The following is an 11,060-nucleotide window of genomic DNA, read 5'->3' on the forward strand; positions in this document are numbered from 1 at the left end:
AATCAGCACCGATAACTGGATGCTAATAAGGAGTTGTTGGTACTAATTGGCATTAATTGGGATTTATAGCTCACTAAGCGTAATCTATAAGGCAGTGCACCTAAATCATACCGCATGGATCTTAAAAGGGGGCATGGGAGGAGCATAGGTGGGTCGTGGGCGTTCCTATCCTTTGCGCGCAGTGTTGTAGAATAGCCCATTCAGCGTCTAAATTTAGTCGTGGGGCATTTACACCAGGTTTTCATTGGTGTAATTTGCTGCCCCTAGATTTTAGTCGCATGCATGGCATTACGAGTATTCTATAAACTAAGCCTAACTTTAGACGTGTCTTATAGAACACGCCTAAGTATGGTTTAGATCGGCCCTGATTTTTTTAGGCGACATATATAGAATTATACTTGGAAGCGCCCACTTAGGACCTAAGTGGGCGCTTCCAAATAGGCGCCCTGAGACTATATGGTGCGAGCCTGTTCTATAACAGAACCTGGGCGGCCAGGTTCCATTATAGAAAAAAAGCCCGGTATTGGCGCCTAGCAGTTCCATACCTACAGTTATACGAGCCATAGTGCTGGCATAAGTGGGGGGCCCCTAACTGCGACAGGGAGGCATGTAAGTTATCTGCGTAAGTGGGAGCCCCGTCTTCATCTATGTCCCACCCATTCTCCTTCCTTGTGTACACCCCAGAAGTGTAGCCAGGTTGTGACGCTAGGGGGAGCGGAGAGGCGCATGCCCACACTGCATAAGTGCGACAGACCACCTTGCAAATACACAGTGTACACAGTTAAGAAGGTATTTGCAGAACAGTGGTTAGTGTATCTGGGTTTAAAAAAAGGTTTGGACAAATTCCTGGAGGAAAAGTCCATAGTCTGCTATTGAGACAGGCATGAGAAGCAACTGCTTGCCCTGGGATTTGTAGTATGGAGTGTTGCCATGATTTGGGTTTCTGCCAGGTACTTGTGACCTGGTTTGGCCACTGTTTGGAAAATAGGATACTGGGCTAGATGGACCATTGGTCTGACCCAGAATGGCTACTCTTATGTTCTTATGTAGCTAGGCACCTTGCTAGCATTTCTGTAGGTATGTGTGCACTGTAGGTAAGTGCTAATATTCTAGATAATTACATGCATACCATGTGCTAAAAAGCAGGCCCCTAGCTATAGAATTAACCTTTCGTTGTGAATAAAGGTGTTATCCACCCAGTGGCGTCCCTACCATAAGACCACCTGAGGCGGCAGTCTTCCGGGAGTGGCATATCCTCCCACACTAGCCCCCGTCTGGCATCTCCCCCCTTCCTTCTTCAATCCCCTTCCCTGAGCCTACCATTGTTTATTAAAAGATGGCGGCAGTACCAATTCTCTCTAGTGCGGCCTGCCTCTGACATAACTTCCTGTTTCCTCAGAGGCGGGCCACAGTAGAGAGAAGAGTCCAGTTCCAGTGGCGGGGCAGCCTATTATTGTAACAGGACCCTCGGCTAAGTAAATCAGGAGACAAGAGGCAACTGGTTCCAAAGGCAAGACAGCTTTATTGCTAGCAATGTACAGTACTGAGTTCCATCTCAGGATACTGTGTGTCAGAAATCAGCTGACACTCACATTTATACCTCCCTTCTGGGCCTGCGCATTAGGCCCCTCATACGTCACAGTTGACATGCGCAGTAAACATTTGTAGTTCTTGTAGTTCTTACAATACATACATACGTCATAATACTGAAATGATACTAGCAAGGGAAACGAAACTTATCTCCCTGTTTAGCACACACACACACATATAATCACACAATGCTTCTTTCACAGAGTTGATAAGGCTCACTGGAGCATAAGGCTCAGAGATGCAGGCTATCTTCTATTCATGTGGCGTCTACGTGCAGGCTGATTCAGTGTGCAAGCCTTGGCAACTAAATGTTACAAGCTCTTATTTACTGCTCCTGCATCCTGTCTCAACCAGTTGTTTAGCTTGCAAGCAGGAGCTGACAGTTTGTAGTTAAGGCACAGTGCAAGAAAATGCAAATGTCCAGTAAACATTCAAGTATGGTCAAGTATGGAATGTGGCCCAAAGAAGGCAAAGTCCATAGGTAATATGCACAAAGCTTGAGGCCGTCCTGCCAGTCCAGTGGTTGCTGCAGGCCATATCTAGTGTCCACTCCTACATTATGGGAGTCGCTGCTGCTGCCGCCGTCTTAAGGAAAACAAAGGTAGGCTTTGGGGAAGAAGGGAGATACCAGACCATGATCGGGGTTGGGGGGGGGGGTGCGCTATCTCAGCCCTCACCTCAGGCGGTAGATTGCCTTGGGCTGCCCCTGAGTCTACCCCAAGTAACCTGGCAAACTTAAACCGTCCAGGTGTTTCCAGAGAGCTTCCACAGTGTTACAGAATACCTGGGATGTGCGCTGAAATTGGAAGTCCTGGAACTCAAATCTGGGCGCCGAAATTGACACTGAGCGCTCACTTATAATGACTGCTGATCTTTCAGTGCTATTTTTGAGCACCATTTACACAACCTAGCTCAATAAGTATTCATACTAATTCATTTACCCATGGACCCTTTTTTTAAGCTGAAGCGTGCAGGCGATTTTATTCTCTTTCAGCTGAGCTCTGTAGAAGCCGGCGGATCAACAGCCTTTGTCTACGCCAATTTCAGTGTACCTGTCCTTAAGGTAAGCCCCTTTCTTGTCCCCAGTCTCATTTACACACTTGTGTGAAACTTATTTACTCCCCCAGCTCATAACCCTACAGCCTTCTGGATTTTTATCCATATGAACATAAGCGTTGCCATACTGGGAAAGACTGAAGGTCCATCAAGCCCAGTATCCTGTTTCCAACAATGGCCAATCCAGGTTACAAGTACCTGGCAAGATCCCAAAATAGTACATTTTATCCTAGAAATATGCAGATGATTTTCCCCAAGTCCATGTTAATAATGGTTTATGGACTTTTCTTTTAGGAAGTTATCCAAACCTTTTTTAAACCCTACTAAGCTAATTGCTTTTACCACATTCTCTGGCAGAGACTTCCAGAGTTTACTAAGGAGGCTAGGGCTATACAGCTTGGAGAAGAGACGGCTGAGGGGAGACATGATAGAGGTATATAAAATAATGAGTGGAGTGGAACAGGTGGATGTGAAGCGTCTGTTCACGCTTTCCAAAAATACTAGGACTAGGGGGCATGCGATGAAACTACAGTGTAGTAAATTTAAAACAAATCGGAGAAAATTTTTCTTCACCCAACGGGTAATTAAACTCTGGAATTCGTTGCCGGAGAAAGTGGTGAAGGCGGTTAGCTTAGCAGAGTTTAAAAAGGGGTTGGACTGTTTCCTAAAGGACAAGTCCATAAACCGCTACTAAACGGACTTGGAAAACTCCAAAATTCCAGGAATAACATGTATAGAATGTTTGTACGTTTGGGAAGCTTGCCAGGTGCCCTTGGCCTGGATTGGCCGCTGTCGTGGACAGGATGCTGGGCTCGATGGACCCTTGGTCTTTTCCCAGTATGGCATTACTTATGTACTTATGTACTTATGTACACGTTGAGTGAAGAAATATTTTCTCCAATTTGGTTTAAATTTACTACTTAGTAACTTCATTGCGTGCCCCCTAGTCCTAGTATTTCTGGAAAGAGTAAAAAAAAAGCGATTCACTTCCACCCATTCCATTTCACTCATTATTTTATAGACCTCTGTTGTATCTCCCCTCAGCTGTCTGTTCTCCAAACTGAAGATCCCTAGCCACTTTAGCCTTTCCTCATAAGGGACTCGTCTCATACAGCCCTGGCCTGCATCCAGTTCGGTGAGTCAGGAGTGACTATGGACTTGGTTTTACTTCTTTGTGGCCCTGGTCTCAGGTGCCCCTGACCCGCAACGAGCTGGCTGCTGCCCTGACTGTATATGGCGAGACCAGGGTTACACCAGAAACACATCAGCAGCACATGTGAGCCAGTTAAGCGCTCTGATCAGCATTCCGGTGCTTTGTTATAGTGACCAGGTTGAGGATGAAGGTGTGTTACTGTAGTATTGTGACTTGACTTTCTGTAACTGTCTTCAGAATGCAGCACTCTTCTGGTGGAATCTGCACAGGAATGGAGAAGGAGACGAGGGCACACTACATGCCGGCTGCCCTGTACTCATCGGGGACAAGTGGGGTAAGATTTCAGGACATTCAGCTTCAGTGGCATTAGCCATACACAGTGTGTACGTGCCCCCTGTCAGCAGCACTTAGAGCGTAGGTACTCCCTTTTCCTGAGCTGGTCATAGGCGTCGCTATGGAGTGGCATGTATCACCCCCCAAAAAAAATGCATTGCCACCCCTTTGCTACCTCAACCAGAGTCAGCATACTCCGACATCATTGCCCTACCTTTCTCCTCCTCCCTTGGGTCCGGTTTCGCTCCCCTCCACCTTGAGTTTACAAACTTGTTGTGGGTGCCATCGGCGATTAGATCAGGCTTTCCTCTGGCCAGCCCCAGGGTCCTTTGCTCTGTTACAAGTTCTGCCCGCGCAGAGAGAAAGCCTGATCTAATGGCTGCCAGTGATCACACCAAGTTTGTAAACGCGCAGCGAGGGGTGGGGGTAGAAAAAAATGGATTGGGAAGGAAGAAGAAGGTAGGGAAAGAGATTGGACTCGCGGGAGGGAATAGGGGTGGGAAGGAGAGGGAAAAGCATTGCACAGGAAGGGAAGGGAAAGACAGAAGAGAGAAATGCTGAGCATGAAGAGAAGAGGAAGGAGATGCTGTACAGGAAAAGAAGGGAATGGAAGAAGAGAGGTGTTGCACAGGAAGGGAAGGAAGATGGAAAACTAAATAGCTTTGAGGCAGAAAAAATGGAAGAAAGCTGAACGTGAAAGATCAATGCCAAACATAGACTTAGGGCAGGAAGTGAAGAAGAAAGGCGAGAAAAGAAATAGCAAATGAACACAGGAGGCCCTGGAAACAGAGTTAAGAGGGAAGCAGAACCAGAGACTGAGATGGTTAGTAAAATAAAAGCACCGGACAATAAAGGTATTTTCAGTTTAGTGACTGAATTATGTCAGTGTTGAGAGTTTACATCCATTGGCTTTATTTTGCACAGTACAGGAGGACATGCATTTCTTTCTATTTCTGTGGTGTTGTACTATTATTATTATTATTAGCATTTGTATAGCACTACCAGACGCACGCAGCGCTGAACACCTGATACAAAGAGACAGTCCCTGCTCAAAAGAGCTTACAATCTAAATAATACAGACAGACAAGACAGTTACGGGTGAGGGAAGTACTGGGTGAGAAGGGAGGAAGGGACAAGGGGAGGGCAATTGAGTAGTGGCTAGGAAGGTGGGTTTTCAGCATAGATTTGAAAACAGGTAGAGATGGAGCTAGACGTACAGGTTCAGGAAGTCTATTCCAGGCATAAGGTGCCGCAAGGGAAAAGGAACGAAGCCTGGAGTTAGCAGTGGAGGACAAGGGGGACAACAAGAGGGATTTGTCCAGTGAGCGGAGTTCACAGGGAGGAATGTAGGGAGAGATGAGAGTGGAGAGGTAATGGGGGGGGGGGGGGGCTGCAGAGTGGATGCATTTAAAGGTCAGTATGAGAAGTTTAAACTGAATGCGGAAGCGGACAGGGAGCCAGTGAAGTGACTTGAGGAGTGGGCTAGTGTGGGTATAACGATTCTGGTGGAAAATAAGTGTACAACATGCAGAGTCTGGTATCTCTGGTTACAGTTTTTGTCTTCATTTCAATTTTTTCCTCTGCATGTCTTTTGTCATCCCCTATTTTGCATCAGGTGAAAGTGATGTTCTACCTCTGCGACTGTGCTTTTGTTTCCTGAATTAATATATCTCACACGATGTTTAATAGATTGTAAAAGGACCCCTAGAATTGTGATCATACAAAGTGAAAAGTGGCTTGTGGTATGTAGGTGCAGGGTTTGGGCGCATGCGCAGAATCATTTTTCAGCGTGCCTGTAAAAAAGGCTTATTTTTTTCTTTTCTCGAAAATGGACGTGCGGGAAAATCAAAAGTGCCGCATGTCTATTTTGGGTCTCTGACCTTTACCGCTAGCCATAGACCTAGTGGTAAAGAATTCGGGCGGTAAGGACCTACGCATGTCAGATGCCGCTTGGCGTCCGAAAATAAAAAATATTTTTCAGACGCGTGTAGCGTACGCATGCCAAAAATGAAAATTACCCCAAGAGCCACGCGATAGTCGGGCGGTAAGTCCATTTTGGTGCACGTTGGGCACGCATAGGCGCCTACGCGGCTTAGTAAAAAGGGCCCTAGTTACTTGCCTCTGTGTTTCTCAAGATCCATTACATTAACTGTTTCTGAATGCTCCATTAACTGTTAACGCATGTTAAAACCCACATTACACGTTTACGTTAGTAAATAGGGCCTTTAATCTTCCGTCATAATGCTTGAGTGCAATCTCCACTTCAGCATTAGAGATATTCCCCTATTTTTCAGTCCAGGAGATTATGTACAAAGATGTGATAGAGGTGTGCACAGAATCCTGCAATAGACATACAGAACTTTAATGAAAAATACACCTCGGCCTGTCTTTTTCTTACAGTGGCCAACAAGTGGATCCACGAACACGGTCAAGAGTTCAGACGGCAGTGCAGCTCCAGCCCTGAAGACTAATAGATTGCATTAAATGGACACAGGGCAGGGAGGCTGGCAGCAACGGTGCAGGAGAGGGACAAGGTGTCTGAGCAGCAAGATGCAAAGCAGCTCCATCTGGTACAGTGGGTCACTTAGCTACCTAGGCAGGAAGGTGTGGCCAAAAAGTCATCGATAGAGCCCCCTCCCTCCCCGGTGCTCACACCAATGAAGGACCAAAGAAAAGTGCAAGAGAGCAAGAACCATCATGAGTGAGGGTGATGTGCAGCTAACAGAGACTGGAACCTGAAGCTTAGCAGAGAGACTATTTAAAACTCCCCAGTACCAGCATATTTCCTTCAACTTTCAACCTTGTAAAACTTTTAGGGGTTTTTTTTTTCTTCAGGATGGCCACATTCATGGGACCAGTGGCATAGATAGACGGCCAATTTTGGGTGGGCCTGAGCCCAAAGTAGGTGGGCATAAAATTTTCTCTCTGCCTCCTCCCATTCCTCCCTCCAGTCTCCACCCCTCCCCCGACACCTCCCAACTCAAAATATACTTTGGCTCATGAGGATCCTCAAGCTCTGTCAGCTGAAGACTTCCTGCGAAGATGGCCAAAATTCCCTTTTACCAGGCTGATGCTGGCACCACACGCATGCTTAGGTGTCAGTGGCTCAAGGACGCTGCCACCGTCTGCCAAGCTTAGTAGAAGGGAGTTTTAGCCTGCCTTCAGAGATGGTCCTCAGCTGATGGAGCTTGGGGATCCCCATCAGATACAGCAAGGGTCAGGACTAGTGTTAGCAGTGGCTTAGCTAGGGGGGCTGCCACCCGGGGCGGTTCGCCATTGCACCCCCCCCCCCCCCCGGGTGCAAACCGATGACATACCCCTCCCCTTGGCGCATCGACACCACTCCCCCGACCCAGTGCACACCCTCTTCCGTCCAACCAGCTCCCTACCTTTAAAAAAATATCGGAATCCGAAGCGAGGCGCAGCGCCTCGCACCTGCACGTAAAAGAAATGTGCACCGTCTCATCGGGACTTCTCTCGCTCTGTCTGTCCCGCCCTTGTGGAAATAGGAAGTTGCGTCAGCGGAGGGCGGGACAGACAGAGTGAGGGATGGCCCGATGAAACGGTGCACATTTCTTTTACGTACAGGCGCGAGGCGCTGCGCCTCGCTTCGGATTCCGATATTTTTTTAAAGGTAGGGAGCTGGTTGGACGGAGGAGGGTGGGCACTGGGGAGGGGGGGTGTCGATGCGCCAAGGGGGAGAGCTGGCAGGGAGTACCCCCCCCCCCCAGCTGACACCCGGGGCGGACCGCCCCTCCCTTGCTACGCCAGTGAGTGTTAGATATGCCAGGGGCCCAGGGCAGAAAATAAAAAGCCCCTCCCCTCCCCCCAAATTCCCTCTCTTCCCTGCCTTCCCTCCAATCTTCCCAGCTACCATTACAATCACACTGACAGACCATCACCAAATACAGAACAAGAGATCACAAATTAGAAATAAAAAAATATGTAGATAAAAACTGAACTTGGAACCTCACCATGTACTGCAACAGTGGAAAAATAAAAACAGGAATGTATTTCTTTTTCTACTGAACACAACAAATGACATCCACTATGCACATTTCTCAAGCTAACATATTTCAGTTAATAAATTCAAAATAAAATGCATTTTCTACCTTTGTTGTCTGGTCATTTTTTTTCCATGTTAGTTCCAGTTTCTCTTTTCCACTTTCCTGTCTTTCTGTTAATTCTCCTTCAAGCAGCTGCTGTCCATTTGTCTTTTCTCCTCTCTCGTTCCATCCATTCCCTCAGTGCACTTGCCCCTGACATATTAATCTTTCCGTTTTAGCTCTTTCCTATCTTTCTTTCTTTTTTTCTTTCCTGCGCTCTTGTCTACTCAAATTTTACCCTCTTTCTAACCCCTTTCCTTCTTTTTACTTTTCAGATACTGTTAAAAGAATTTAATTAATTTTGGAAAGCAATTCAAGGTAGACTCCAGAAATGGTTTTCAAAATCTATTAAGTGGTCACCGGAATTTTTCTTGTTCCCTGGTACTCCTCCAGGTCTAACTACATCTCAGGGAATTTTGGTCCGCCATGTTATGTCAGCCAGGGGCATAGCCAGACACCCAATTTTGGGTGGGCCTGGGCCCAAGATGGGTGGGCAGAAGAACTCCGCCTTGTCACACAAGTGATTTGGTCTCTCCCTCTCTCACCTGTATACCATATGGTCTCTCAGACATCCCCCCCCCCCCTCTCATATCTTTTAAATAGCAGCTTTTTTTTTTTTGTTACATTTGTACCCTGCGCTTTCCCACTCATGGCAGGCTCAATGCGGCTTACATGGGGCAATGGAGGGTTGTGACTTGCCCAGAGTCACAAGGAGCTGCCTGTGCCTGAAGTGGGAATCGAACTCAGTTCCTCAGGACCAAAGTCCACCACCCTAACCACTAGGCCACTCCTCCACTGTTGCTACTATTTGAGATTCTACATGGTTCCAACATTCCATGTAGAAGTCGGCCCTTGCAGATCACCAATGTGGCCGTGCAGGCTTCTGCTTCTGTGAGTATGACGTCAGACTCAGAAACAGAAGCTTGTGCAGCCTTGTACATGGAATGTTGCTAGTGGAATAGCAACATTCCATGTAGAATCTCCAATAGTAGCAACATTCCATGTAGAATCTCCAATAGTATCTATTTTTGTTACATTTGTACCCTGCGCATACCCACTCATGGCAGGCTCAATGCAGCTTACATGGGGCAATGGAGGGTTAAGTGACTTGCCCAGAGTCACAAGGAGCTGCCTGTGCCTGAAGTGGGAATTGAACTCAGTTCCTCAGTTCCCCAGGACCATAGTCCACCACCCTAACCACTAGGCCACTCCTCCCCTTTTCATTGGCAGCGAGCAGCAACTAATACACACTGCTCAAGTTGACCCCCACAGCCTTCCCTCTGACGCAACTTCCTGTTTCCTCATAGGCGGAAGTATAGCAGAGGGAAGGCTGTGGGGCTGGTTTCAGCAGTATGTATCAGTCGCTACTCACTGCAGGCGAAGAGCCGCATTCTCTTCCATTCCTCTCCTAACATTCTATTTGCTTTCTTAGCTGCCACCGCACACTGAGCAGAGGGTTTCAATGTATCATCAACAATGGAACCTAGATCCCTTTCCTAGTCGGTGACTCTTAATGTGGAACCTTGCATCATGTAACTATAGTTTGTGTTCCTCTTTCTCACATGCATCACTTTGCACTTGCTCACATTAAACGTCATCTGCCATTCTGCTTATCCCAGAAATAATGAATTTTCCCCTAGTCCATTTAATAATGGTCTATGGACTTTTCCTATAGGAAGCTGTCCAAACCTTTTTTTAAACTCCGCTAAGCTAACCGCCTTTACCACATTCTCTGGCAACGAATTCCAGAGTTTAATTACACGTTGAGTGAAGAAAATTTTTCTCTGATTCGTTTTAAATTTACTACTTTTTTGGGATGTTGCCAGGTATTTGTGACCTGGATTGGCCACTGTTGGAAACAGGATGCTGGTCCTTTGGTCTTTCCCAGTATGGCAATACTTATGAAACTTGAAACAAGTCTTTAGCATTGTCTTTAGCAACTAGGTACAAACAAAACTTTTATTAGTGAACTGCACACATCTGTGCTGTTTTGAACAGGCTAAAAAATACTGTGAGATTCCAGTACCTTGGCACTAGTTACTACTGCAAAACTAGGCATATCTTGAACCCACCCAGCCTTCCTTACACTATTAACCATCAGTCTGCATGTACTGGACCTGCCTGTGGATAAAGCCAGATTGTGATTGCTGTCTTTGTGAGCTGGCCTCACATACTTAACGTGTACATTCAGCAGGAGCTAACTGGCTTGAAGCCAGAAGTGAGATCTGATCCTGCAGGCATATATTTGTAAAGAAGAAGCTGGAATGCAGGAGGAGGTGGTGGAAGAGGCCTCTTTCTATCTTCAGCATTCCCTCCTGGTTTCTCTCTTAGGTTTGCACATGCATGGCCTCCAGTTATCCAGTTTCAACTGCTGTCTGGCTGTGTGACCTAAGGCATGCCTTCTTGAGTCAGGGGCCTCAGTCTTGCTCATCTACACACATCCTATCCAACATTCTGAAGCTGACTGCATGGCTGAGGCATTCCTGCTCTCTGTATCCATCTCCTGAATTGACATCACATACTTCCGGGTTCGTCACAAGCAGAAGTGACCAACCACACAAGGTTTCTCGGCTTCAGAATGTTGGAGGTGCATTCTATTAAATAGGATTGGTCAGTTCCTTGAAGCACAGCCAGAGCTCAGTGTCCTGCACAGTAATGCTCAGACACCAGAGAGGGAGGGTGGGAGGGGGGGGCCTGACACCAGAGGGGGGGGAGGTATCTCTGTCACACACACACTCTCTCTCTCACAGTCAATGTCTTTCTCTCACTCTCACACACTGTCTCTCACACACTCTATGTTTCACACTGTGTCACATTAATTC

The 11,060-nt window shown here is 46.9% G+C and overlaps 1 protein-coding gene across 1 annotated transcript in view; it reads left to right on the plus strand.

Moving 5' to 3' along the window:
• Positions 1 to 7,067, plus strand: part of P4HA3 (prolyl 4-hydroxylase subunit alpha 3) — a 119,361-nt gene extending 112,294 nt beyond the window's left edge. The window contains exons 11-13 of the mRNA XM_030200006.1: positions 2,585 to 2,653; positions 4,037 to 4,133; positions 6,533 to 7,067. Coding sequence (XP_030055866.1) covers positions 2,585 to 2,653; positions 4,037 to 4,133; positions 6,533 to 6,603 — 237 coding nt within the window. The 3' untranslated portion in view covers positions 6,604 to 7,067. The remainder of the gene's footprint in view (positions 1 to 2,584; positions 2,654 to 4,036; positions 4,134 to 6,532) is intronic.
• Positions 7,068 to 11,060: the final 3,993 nt, after the last annotated feature.

Source organism: Microcaecilia unicolor, chromosome 4 (genome assembly GCF_901765095.1).
Source record: "Microcaecilia unicolor chromosome 4, aMicUni1.1, whole genome shotgun sequence".
Taxonomy (NCBI): Eukaryota; Metazoa; Chordata; class Amphibia; order Gymnophiona; family Siphonopidae; genus Microcaecilia; species Microcaecilia unicolor.